General features: G+C 36.4%; 1 protein-coding gene across 4 annotated transcripts in view; it reads right to left on the minus strand.

Annotated features, from left to right (window-relative positions):
- Positions 1–13429, minus strand: part of ORC3 (origin recognition complex subunit 3) — a 35535-nt gene that overhangs the window by 12995 nt on the left and 9111 nt on the right. For all 4 annotated transcript variants that reach the window (XM_015620760.3, XM_015620759.3, XM_015620761.3 and 1 more), the window contains 8 exons: positions 12699–12853; positions 11631–11767; positions 9908–10067; positions 9014–9127; positions 7468–7601; positions 6918–6981; positions 3870–3986; positions 2905–2984 (listed from right to left, as the gene is read on the minus strand). In XM_015620760.3, coding sequence (XP_015476246.1) covers positions 2905–2984; positions 3870–3986; positions 6918–6981; positions 7468–7601; positions 9014–9127; positions 9908–10067; positions 11631–11767; positions 12699–12853 — 961 coding nt within the window. The remainder of the gene's footprint in view (positions 1–2904; positions 2985–3869; positions 3987–6917; positions 6982–7467; positions 7602–9013; positions 9128–9907; positions 10068–11630; positions 11768–12698; positions 12854–13429) is intronic.

The following is a 13429-nucleotide window of genomic DNA, read 5'->3' on the forward strand; positions in this document are numbered from 1 at the left end:
AAAACTTATTTACAACAACAGTGGGATTATAGGGCTCAAAGAAAAGGCAAGAAGACAGTTATCACATATTAAAAAAGTAAAGGATTCTGTGCAAGCTTTTTAGGTTTAAGATTACTGCCTGGTATGCCAGGTATCAGTGGGGTTAAGATGTTAACTTGGTGAGGAGTCGGGCTTAGAAAAGAAGATCTCAGATTACCAAAAGGCAGTAAATAAATCTAATCACTGATTATTCAGACAAGTTATGAAGGAGAAGAAAGGAAGCTACAATGAAGTCCACAGAACCTCCTTTTGAAAGCTAAAGTAGGGAATCACCTGAAGAAGTGATACCAGGTTGGTCAGCACCAAAATGACTGGTCACAGAAGGGCAGGACTGTGAAAAGCAGCATGTGATGAAAAGCCATCCATAATTAGCAGACAAAAAACAGAGTATAATATCTAGTCAGAAGACAATAGGGCCGACAGTCCTTGAAGTTTTGCCACCCAAAAGGCTGATGAGATGTTGATATATTTTATATATTAGTAAAGGCCTGTCTGCACAAACCAGTCTTTGAAAGAAGTCGTGATATTAAAGGCTAAAGTCCTTGAAACCTTCCTGCAGAAGAGAGAGTAAAGCAAAACAATATCCTTGTGTGTAAGAGAAAGAATGCAAACCTGTGTGTATTAGCCAATCGTAACTTGCTTAGCCCACAGACCCTGTAAAACCCTATAAAAGGTGTGCTAAAGACAGAAATAAAAGGTGTTCACGTTTACTTCTGTGAAGGCTGGTGAATAAACTGGCAGACTCTCAATAATGAGATGTCCCAGCCAGTTAGCTCCACATGACCCATCAAGTGAGACACTCTCCAATATTCTTGATGTCTCTCTTCTGACGGAATCAATGCAAATTGAACTAAAGCTCGCACATTCTCTCTGTCACCCCATGGTATATCTTTTAGACTCTGGAAAACTCAGGTAGAGTAACTACTGTCTAGATTGCTCAAGTTAGACTACCTGAAACACCATCCTTGGGAAGAGCACTTCTAGCAGAAGGGATAAAAGCCTGTCCAGGTTGAAGTAGAGAAGCCAATCACAAAAGACACTTCAGCAACTTAAAACCTTACATCCAAACATAATTCATGAAAGGCAAAAGAGATACTTTGTTAGAAAATGAGAAACAAGCTGATCTAAAGCTTCTCTATTTTTCACTTTCTAAATAAAAGTAAGAAAATAGATGGATTCCAGAAAAACACTGAAAAGAAGTAAAGGATGAGGAAGAATGAACATAAGGATATCAACAGGTGATGTGATTCCTAGTAAGGCAGACATATTGAGGAAGAGTGAGCAACTTTTAAACCTGAGCAAAAGGGGAAAAAATTGATTGTGAATAAAAGGAGAAAGACCAATTTTATAATTTTCTTTTAAAAGATAACAGCAAGATTCTATATAGAAAAAGCAGAGACAAGGGGAATTATTTGTAAAAAGGCAAACAGAAGTTAAAAGCTGAAGAAACTATAATCACAGCTAGAATTTCAAGTACTTGATTGTGTTGGACAAGTTTTGTTAGGAAAATGAATTTCTGGATAGAAAAAAAAAAGAATCATAGAGTCATCATCTATGAAACCAGTGACCATGATCACTGTATTTCTATCAGAGGCTCCCACAGTGGGAGCCAGGACCAGAAGAACAACAGGAGATGAACAGATAAGAATAAAAGGGGAGAAAGCCAGAATCTGATGGCAGCATCAACTTTGAGATAGGAAAAGAGACAGATGAATTCAGATAGGATGAAAGCAAATTAAACACAGGAGAAGATAAAGGAGAGGGAAAAATGGCCAACAGTTATTAAGAGATTACAGACAGACAGTAGTGGAAAGCAGAATGACACATTTGTGGGCAAGAGCTGAGAGGAGACCGAGTGCTGTCAAGATTCAGGAGAGTCAGAGAAGGAACACAAAGGAAAGACTGCAGAAATGACAACTCAAGCATGTAATCCTTAAAAGGGGATGAGGGTAACAAACACAAAAAAGTGGCTATGCTTAAGTTTCACTCAGTATGGTGAAGATACAGTTTGACAGGTGTGTTTCCTTCTGTGTGTATCAGCCCAGAAAGCTACCCTCCACCCAGCACAGATACTGTTTTTCTGTGCAGTTTTACTGTCAGACACATCAAACCTGAGCAGATCAGGAGGTCTAGAAGAGGCAGTTATGGTTACGGGGTCGCACTGGCTCCTTGTGCGACAAAGCGAGATGAATGAGTGCAACCATCAGGAGACACACACTGCCACATGTCTGTTTAAAACACATTTAAAAGTCTGCAGCTGCAACACTGCAACTGAAAGGTTTCCTATCAAGAAAACTGGCTTTGATGACTTAAGCATTTTAAACACTGACAGACAACACAAGTACAGGCCCTCCTAAAGTCCTGTGCTCACAGTAGCACAAAAAATTAACTCAGTCCCTGAAAAAACTGTGAAGGCAAATTAGCCAGAGGAAGAAAGCAATAAAATAAAAGAGAAAGGCCTCAGCTAGTATTCATTTGGAACAGATTCTAATGTTCATTTGGAACAGATTCTAATGTTCACAAGACATTAAAAATTCAAGACAACTAAGACTAATAATTTGATCGATAGTATCTACCACAATCATACTTTAAAGTACAAAACCCAACTCATTCTCATTCACACAACATAATCTCAGTGGTTTCAGCAAAATTTCTCAGGCAATATGAGATACTAGAACCTAGCTGAATTTCACAGAAATCAGGAGGAAAACAAACTGAAAACAGCAGCCAATTACACTTGAAAACAACCCTAAAACTAGCTGTGAACAGGTAATAGCCTCAGCTTTAAGTTCCAGAATAACTGATGACTGATATTTTCCATGTGTACGGTGGTATTAAAACAAAATGGGGAAAAAAAAAAATCACCTTGCTAGTTGAAGAGATGACTCATACTCGTTTGTCTCCCACACTTGGTTTTCCAAACAAGCACAGTGCAACTCCCTGATCTGTTATGCAGAAGGTGAAGAAAGGATAAAGTGTTTTACAAAGTAATGTGGAAATCTTACAACAAGCTGTTCAAATCAATATGCAATTCCTTTAGAGCCAGTTTTCCAAAGATGCAGAATAATTGCAAAAGGAATGAGAAGACTTAGTATCTTCTAGAACTAAGCTTCTGCTGGAGACTGCAGCTCTGCACCAGGTTCCAAACAACTAACATTCAGGTGAAGATAAACTGCAGTGAACAGAAAGGAATTCCAATGAAATGCTCCAGCTAAAACATCCTTTAATTCTCAAACAGTGGGACAGTTCATGCTGCTTTTGTAGTCAGTGACAGATTCTAGTAACAGTATGGAATACAATGAGAACTGAGACAAGTGCACATGCACAGAACGTATAATTGCTCTTCTACTGGAGGAAATCGCTTAGCATGAGAAGATGAATTAAATGACATGAGAGCAATAGGACTATTAAGACAAATGATCACTGTTCCTCCTACTGTTGCTTTTTTCTGTACAGAAGGTTGCTAAAAACTCAGTCTCTTCATCTGACTAGTGATCTAATAGGTGGTAGAAGAGTGTACATTGTCTGCAATGCATACAGATAATCTCAGATGTGGCAAAGTCAATGTGTGGATTCTTTTGCTGATCCGTGCACCTGCCTCCTCCTGGAAACTCCTTCCTGTTGACTGACAAGGGGATCATCCATGCCAGTAAAGAAACCCCATACTCTCATCCTCCACCCATAGCAAGGCAGCATCTCCTTCCATTTTAAGAAGCAGAAGCCAAAATAGCACATTAGTAAATAATGAATAAATATTTATTTAGATGTCATACTTAACCAAAACCACAACAACAACAACTCAACAAGACCCACATATAACAATACATCACCTGCTTGCCCAAAGGATACTTTGGAAGAGAAGATGTGAAAACATGAAGACATCTCAGAATTGAAACATAATTTTCATGGTAAACATGCAAGTCCTTCAGCAACTTCTCTGTTTCTTCCTACAGTGATAGAAAAATTTAAAAAGTAATTTTGACATCCATTTAGAATTCCCATAAAGCACTTAAAATGACTGAAGTTTTGATAAGGTAGTGTGCTATGATTCAAATCACCATTCTTAAATTGAGACCACTAAGCAAATGAATTGTATTTCAACAGTTCACTGTATTCCCATTACATATTGTTACCTTTACTTTATTCCCCCAGGTCAGTAGAGATTTGCTATTGACTCCCATCAATATCCTAAAGTTTTCAGCTATTATTTAGGCCTTTAGATTTGAAATGTCATCTCACAACAATGGGAGTATACACTGTTCCTTTAGAATGCAACGAGAAATTACATAGCTACTTTAAGTCAAAAACTTGCATTTTTATACTACAAATTCAAAACTATATATCTTATATTGTGGGTGGTTGTTGTTTTTGTTAGTTATATGCACATTAAAAGACCAGTTCACAGAAAACAAAAAAAAAATATCCAGTTACTGCTCCTGTGTGTTTTTAATTTGACTTTTGCTTATTCATGTGTTGAGAACTGCAGAAATAAAAACTGACATTTAAGAAAAAGAAATCATTGACTGCTGCTATTGAATATTCTGGATGGACCACATTATCACTGGCCTGCCATGGAAGCATATATTAACACTTTGGAAAGCCACACGCAAATATTCTGGTACCTGTACTAAAGTCATTTAGTCTTTGTGGTCATTACATTTAAGTCTGTGAATCAACAGATCTTCTCTCCTCTGTTTTCAGTCAAAAATAAAGAGGAAAACCCACGGGATCCTCTACCTATTTTACTGCCCTTCTGCCTAACTCTGAGCAAACTATTCCAAACAGAAAGAGAAAAACAAAATAAGCCACTGAAGTTTTTAGAGTTGAACTGAAACAAAGGGTATCAAAGATAAAAGAAAGGCAAAACCTTGTCTACAGGCAATATAAGGAAGTACAGGTGTACGGAAAGAAAAGGTATCATACTGCAAAAACTGAAATTAACAAAGACAGTGCTACAGAGAGCTTTCTGATGTTAAAAAAAAGTTCTAAATTATTAAAAGCATTAATGGTCTTTCTCCCCATAGACTTTTATATATGGAAATTTAAGAGTCATTGATATAACACTGTTAAGGCAACATCTAAAACCTTAGGGTAGACATTCCCAAGTTTGTATTTTAAGTACGATCATTTAGAAAAAAATTATCCCCACCACAAAATAAGCTAAGAAAAGAAAACAAGCTCTCTCTAATGCTGCTTTATCAACCTTATTTCCCCAAACCCCAAGCATTAACACATCTATATTTCCCTCATCTTGGGAAGAAAACTATCTCAAGACAGATACAGTTAATATAAGTAAATAGCAATGTATTTTGCCAAACAATGTGAAAAGACATAATCCATTTCAGAAGACTTTGAAAATGTCTTTACAAGACTATGCAATATCATTTCCAGAACAGAGATAAGACATAGAATGCCACATTTACCAAATTAAATTTGCCAAGAAACCTTTCAGACAGATTTCTTAAAAATTGCAATGTAAAACTGCTTTTAAAACTGATTGTTTTAAGATTGTTTAAGGTGAAACTCCATAGTTACTAAAAAAATTGGTAACAACACAGAACATAAATGAAGCTGATAAAGTGTCCTGAAGGTTTAGGGGCTAAACTGGAAGACTAAAGTGAGCTGGTGCTGAAACACCAAGTTCATCTGAAATATTACTATAGTAACTTTGAAAATGTTTCCAAAGCAGAGCATGACACTGTAGATTAGCATAACATCAAAATAAATAGCACCTCATTAATGCAGCAGTAGGACCTTTTTTCCCAGGCAGAATACTCTGCCACCTTGGCAAGGCAGTAATGGTCCCACCTCAATTGTGGAGATTAGAATAAGTGTCTTCAATTAAAATCTGTGAGAAGCATCATATGCACCTAATGAGAATTCCAGCTTCCTTCCCAAAGTTAAAAGGTGAGGCTTGTGAAATAAGGGGTGTATTATTAAACATGTAAGGTTGAAAACATATAAAGTTTAAGCTGATGAGTATTCAACTTTCAAAGCAGGTATGAAAAAAGGGCAAGGGAACAGTAGTTGAAATTATTTTTGCCAATCTAGATAATGGATCATAAAATGACGCAAAATCATTATCTCATCTTGAATACTGTAATTGTACTTGCAATGTTGCCTGCTCCTAGCCTCCCCTCCAATCATTACCATTGTTTTTCACACTTGAAAAAGCCTTACACGCCAGGCAAGTATCACTTGCCTGATAGGTTAGAAATACTTGAAATCAAGAGTCAGGAAAAACCCTTTACCTTCAGCAATGCTTCTACTGGGAGTGGCTCAGATGGTGAAAATAACCAACAGATTTTTGTTGGTGAATTCCTAAAGGGCTCACAATAGTAGTAGTCTGACTTGAATCAGTTGGCAAAGCTTCAGATAAACATATAACAAATTAGTTTTAATCCTGTATGAGGTCTAGTGTGAATGTGTGCCTTGGGACACAAACTCTGCCCTACTGAGTTCAATCAGAAACTATGCAGAGGCTATGAAGGATTAAGAGCTTATGAAATCACCTCCAAGATTACTTACAAACTCTTCAAACACTTAACTGACCTTCCAAGAAAGTCAGTCTGAGTAAGCATGAAAAGAGCTGGCCATAAATAAACCTTGTATCCTTCATTTAAAGCAGTTCTGTTTCTAGACATAGAAAAAGTTGATGGAAGAAAGTTGTGCAGCTTCATATGAAGGCTGACCTGGCAACCCTAGAGATTTGGAATTTTGACTTGCCAATCCTAATTCCTCATTCCTGGTCACAAAACACGGTATGTTCTGTATGAAAGATGTTATACAGAACTATACATCTTAGTCTTGTATTTTATTATGTTCCACAAAGTTGGACAAGTTATTTCTGCTCTCCAAAGACATTCTTAAAATTTTACCTTTAAGAAGCTGTCATTTGTCAGCAGTTCAATCTGTTTTCCTGACTCCTGCTTTTCCACATACCTTATGGCACAAAAAGAAAAACAGCATAAAATCATAATGTAAAGGAAGATTCTAGGACTAAAAACATTTAAAATGCTTATACTGCTATAAGAAATATGTATCTTTCTTTGGAAAGATTCAAAAAGGACAGTCTAACCCAACAAGTTAAAAGGCCATTTCAAAACCCTAGAGATTGTGCTTCAAATCAGCTTAACAAGTTCAAAAGTGATTTATGGTTATTTGTCAGAATAACTTGTTTCTGTATTAAGAATGAGCAGAAAAAGTAAATTCAAGTGATTACACATCACAGAAGCTGTACTCTCTAGACTAGAGCATTAAGGCTTCCTGAAATTATTTAGAAATGTCCTCTGTTTGATTTATCTTTGCTATAGAAATGAGTGCAAATGAGCTACAATGTTCACAGAACTACATCTACAGATTCTTTTAATCTTCTTTAAAGCTGACTCAATACGTGATTGTCAAAAAAAAATCTATTTCTACGTTTACCTTCTAAAAGAGGGCAGTCTCCGAATGTTTTCACACTGATCATGTGATAAAGAATAAACTCTCTTCTTAATATCTACCAGGTGGCAACACAGTACACTGAGAGGCTGGGAATAGAAGTGCTCCACAATACAGAGCTGAAAACAAACCAAGAACCAGGGATGTTAATAAAATTCAATCTCCCTGCTGCATCTACCTTTTAATGCTTTCTTACTACTACATTGCATATAGTACAATGGAATTAACAATACTCCTTTAAAAAAATTCATTACAGTTCATAGATACTCCATAAGACACTACAGGACATTGATTATACAGTTGTACACAGTCCTATAATTACCTTTGCAGTATGTGCTATTCCTTTTCAGTACCTCAGCTTTCCCCCCCTATTGTAACACCACACCTAGATATGACATGATGGTGATCTCTTATTTATCACTTTGAAAATCTGATCTGAAATTGCTTCATCCCTGAATACATCTAATACACAAGCATGCAGCCATACACTGTCAGGTCTGAAACTTGTATTTGCGTGTCAGGCTAATGGAGAAGTACTAAATTTTGATGACTTTTTCAATTAAGAGGAGCTGAAACCTGTGAAAGCCCACAAATTCTTCAGGAAAAGGTACTATGGCCAGGATACTTCTCCTGGCCACATGTAATCATTGAATCTTACGTATCAAAAAATCAGAGGAATTCTAAATATATATTACATTAAAAGGGCATATTTTACTAGCAGGTTCATACATGGAACTAGGCAAAAAAGAAACCCTTTCACAATCCTGCATTAAAACAGATGACAGGGGCTACAAATTCTTCAGAGAACTCTTGCCTGCAATCCACAAAAACTACAAGGAGACCTAGACACAGAAATACATCTAGATATGAAGAACTACATAAGACAATAAAAACTTAACATGCTCTGCAGAGACTCTTTTTGTAAACCCTCTGAGCTGTCCCACTTGGTCTCCTTAGAGAGGGTAAATGTAACTCCCACATTGCTACACAACTGCTTAGACCACAGGTACTACCTCCCCTGAGGCACCAAGTCAGTGACCCTGCAAGCTCCTATTTCCCTGAAAAGGCAGGAGGTGTGCATCCAGAAATTGTGCCAGAGGAGTTCAAGTGGGGAAGAGACACTGCTGTACCCTACTCACACCAAGACAAACCAGAGCCCAAGGAGCTGGTACAGATGATCAGAACTGGGGAGTTCTGCCAGGGGTGTAAGAAAGCTACAAATTAATCTATAGCAAAATATAGCTCATTCTGCCCACTAAGCCAGGCCACCCTTTTAAATACAACCTTAAAATATCGTGGGTTTTGTGGCAGAGTAAGCTTTTATTTGCTTCTTCATACAGGTCCAACAAGTTTGCTCTTAAACCCTTATCAGTCAAGATTTTAAAATATCCATCTGTTCACAGATCCAAACTGTTTCCAAACAATATTTTTTCATGTAATTCAGCAATATTAGGACCTAAGAAATTTTTCAGTGCCTAATTACCCTTTCTTTTCATAGTCGTAGTTTGAATTCTTGTTACCACTGCCTTACCTGAAATCCTTTGATGAAATTCTGGACAGAAAAATCATGGTACAGGAATATGTTGATGAGAACTTGCAGAACTTTTTCTCCCAGTTTAAAGGGAAAGCGGGATGTCAGAAGAAGCTAAAAGGGAAACAGAAAAAAAATGTAGCCATAGCAGAAATTTTCTCCTGAATTGAAATCAGTAAAACTTGTATATGCAAGTTGATACAACTCTCAGTATGTGTTAATATTCCACTGATACTAAATACACTGCCAACTTCTAAAAACTGTTTCTACTAAAATATCCGTGCAAAGACTGATTTTTTTTTATCATTTTACCACATTTTCGTAAGTATCTTTCACTAATACAACATTTTAAGTTACGTTTTGCAATGCTATTTTTGTAAAATTACAAATAGAACAGAGACTGCTGTAATAAACAATTATACCCCTACTTTCAGCACGTGAAAAAGAGATTTTGGAAATCCTGTGGTCTACCAAGAATCCACAGGCACAACATTTGTATGGCTTGAATATACGGATAACTCAGCTAATGTCTGACAGGTGGCAAAACTCAGGCTCAACTTTATTTTTTGGAATTTAAGTTTCAAAGCTATTTTTTTCTGGAACAAAGTAAAACTGAAATCACAGCTTGACTTTAATGAAGAAGTGTGAATGTCAGAGTGTAATTGCACAAGGGAATACAAATGAAAGATGAAAGCAGGTGTGTGTCTCTCACTATGAGAAGGGAGCTCTCAGTATTGCACTACTCTGCAGCTGCAAGCAGAAATATCTAAAATCCACAGCTTTCAGGAACACAGTCCTTTTCAAAATCTTCAGTCAAACCTGCCTTTAAAGGCCACACATGTAAACTGGGCTTCAACACACACACTCCTCATTTCTATTTAAAAAGGGAATTACCTTGTCAATTATAGTAGACAGGTGCTCCTTACAGGAAAGGGACTGGAAAAGCTCTATGCAGAGCAGAGAGGAAACCGAGTGAGGAAGTAGTCTGTGGATAATCATTGGTGATGTAGCAATTCCAAAAATCAGCACCAGAGGTAATTCATGGATGTGCTGACTGGATAATGGGGAAAGGGGAAAAAATGAAATAATTAAAAAATAATAGTTACATTATAGAAGCTTGTAACAAATGCACTATGTTGCTACTACAGCACTGAGTTTAAATGCAGAAAGGGGTAAATTAAAAGATTTCCTGCAGGTAAACCAAAAGAGGAATTGGTATGGAATAAAATTAAAAAGAAAGGATGCTATTTAAGCCCTAAAGTAGATTAAGAAAATGAAATTCCATTTTTGGATTCAAATTTCAGAAAGTGGCACAAAAAGCATCTGAATTTCAGTTTGTCTTCTGTTGATCCTACCTTCTCAAAAAGTTATACTCAGAGAATTGAGCCTTAAAATAGGATTTTTTCAAAGATACAGAGAAAAAATAAGAAGATACACTCAGTAAGCAACAGCCAAGAAAATTTACAAGATTTACACCATTTAATAAATTCAGAATAAGTATGAAACGTCTCTTTTGTTAAGTGTGTTCTAATCGCACTTAAAAAAAAATTCAAACTTCTCCAGATTAATCTTCCTCTTCAGATAATTTTTTAGTATTTACCTTAGAACTGAAAATCAGGACTGAATGTGTATCCCTTGAGGACAGCATTCAATTTATACAAAATACAGTGTTTTCAGTATCATGTCATCATTATTTTCCATTTTTATTAACTTCAAGGAGGTGCAAAATATGCTATCTTAAACAGCTTCTAGGTTAAAGTTGTCAATTTATTCCTTTGTTTTCACAACAGCAACTTTCTGACTTTGGACTTCCATTGTTATCACCCAATTACTTAGTTTCTGTAGCTCCTCAAAAGAAATTGCTGAAGATAAACATAAACCCAAGAAACATCATACATTACTGTACACTGTTGATAACCTTAGAGAATCTTAGAAAGGAATTAGAATTTGTGATTGACAAATCAGAGGAACCTCTCACATTTACCCACTTCACCTTTATTATTAAACATGTTTAAGACTGAGATAAAGATAATAACACAAGCTATACAATTTCTTGCTGGTAGCAGAGCAAGTGAATTGCCTTGGCCTTGTTTTGAAGTAACATCAGGTGCACACACTTGCAGCCCCAATTCTAGCAGCTCCAACCAGGCACTACCTGAGTAGTCAGCTGCTGATCACAGATCCTGGCCAGCTGAAGAAGTTTCACATACACCTCTGTTAGTAAGTTAGGGACCTTTAGGCAGCAGCATTACATCCCTAGTCACACAAAAAAATGCATTCTGCAAACAATTTTAAAAGATCTAGACATCTTAAAAATTTAGTTTCACATTGACAAATTCTGTAAAAAGTAGTACCAGTAAATCCTACTATGTGAAGAAAATCATCCACCCCTTATCTCAACCTGGCCCTTAGGCACTCTGGTTCACAGTCTCAATTTTAGCTTTAGCATAATTTACCCCTAAAATCTAGCAAGTACGTTTTCATTCAAACACTGCTTCAAAGAAGCTCCTCCAATATTTGATTCCAAGGCTTCACTGGCTCCACTGTTACATTTCAAAACAGCTGCAAATAAAAAATGGGTAAAGGACTAGAAGAACTAAGGTTCAAGTCACATTACCTGCTGATGACTATGAAGTCTTGCAGAACTTTTGTGGTGAAACTTTCCATGTCTTTGAATATGACTACAACTGGAGGAGACTGCCGGTGTCTAGAGGAGGAATTTCTTTTTTTGCTTGGAGTTTCAGAATCTGTTTTCTTTAAAACCATCAATTAAACATTAATACATAGAAACCAGCAAAATAAAAAAGACTGAATCACATCTATGATATTATGATACTTGAAAGTGACAAGACTGACTTTTTGTCAGCTGTATTTATTATTAGCACCTAAAACTGCCGTTTTTCTCCTGTCTGTTTGGCACAGCATGAAGTACAAAGAATAAACAGATTTTAAGCACACAGTACAACAATGACAAGAATAGCTCTGAAAGACAGAACTGGTGGAGTTTTGTTGGGAATGAGGGAGAAGATTTGAATTGTGTACACAGAGACTGCTTATTTTCTGTATCTTTACCAAGTAATAAAAAGTGCATGCACTTAGTACACTTTGGTTTATCACACTGCTCTGATGAAGTAATCAGAAAATCAGTTGTAACTTGTATTCATGACAGAAACAAAACTTAAAATTTCAATAGGTTTAGCAAGCACAAAGATACAAAAGCATTTTGAAAGTAATTTCTTTACTTCTTGCCAAAGTAGTGTGGGCTGCAGATGATATCATGGCTCATTAGCACTAATACAGTACCTTTGCCCTGGATGGCTGTTCTTCTGTAAAGTTTTGTTTTAATAAACAAAATATCTCAGCAGTCCTGGGAGAAAAGCATCTGGCATGAAGCTTATACTGCATTTTAAGCTTCCAGTTCCAAATTAAACATGTGATAAAACAGTACTTCTTGCTTGTGTTTCAGATTTCTAACATCCATACATCATCAGCAACTAACACCACATTTGCTCTGTCACATATTATATTCAAATCACCTCAATATCATGTTATTTTTTAGTATAACGTTAAAAATTAACCTCTGGCATTTTCTCACAGAAAGTTGAGTTATTAAATTTCTCTTTTAAACACATCTAAAGGTCAGGCATTTTCATAAACCGGAGATAAAAAAATGCCAACAACATACCTTTGTTACACTCTCATACCAGCTGATAAGAGAAGGCATTGAACAACGTATTTTATTCTGTGAAACCTGCACACAGTCCTCATCTTCCAGTGAGTCCACATCTATATCACAGTTCATCAGCTGCCCCATCAGCTTCTGCATCAGATTTTTTATGCCTTCACAAAACATTTTAAAAAACGTGGTAGACACTTGGTTATCTGACAACACTTCTCTGTGTTATTTTCTCCTTCTTTTATACTATAAAAAACTATCCCCTAAAGTTATTACTCATTGTTTTCCACATTTCTAATTATTCTCCTTTTCTCTTCAGAATGCACATCTCATGCTCCTGAAAGCATTAATGATATGAATGCTGTTCATGCAATTTGCCTAGATGGCAACAACCAAGGTTAAGATGTTGGTGGTCCTCCATCTTTATCTGAGCTCCAGCCATATGCTTTTAAGAGTGACCTAGAAATAAGTAAAGCAGCCACTCCACAGAACTGAGGATGTTGCCATATGTGATTTTAATCTTTTTACTTAAAAAATAAAAAAGGAGCAAGGAGGATGGAACAATTTTATTCTACCCATTCTCTCACTAAATAACGTGACTGTAAGCATTTAAAAAGTGGAATGCATCATCCACTGTCCAATTAAACAAGAAGAAAACCAACCTAAACATTAACATGCAATACACTAAGCAGCATGTTCTTAACTGTTATGCTACAGCTAAGTAGCATTTCAATCTTCAC

This window comes from Parus major, chromosome 3 (genome assembly GCF_001522545.3).
Source record: "Parus major isolate Abel chromosome 3, Parus_major1.1, whole genome shotgun sequence".
Classification (NCBI taxonomy): domain Eukaryota; kingdom Metazoa; phylum Chordata; class Aves; order Passeriformes; family Paridae; genus Parus; species Parus major.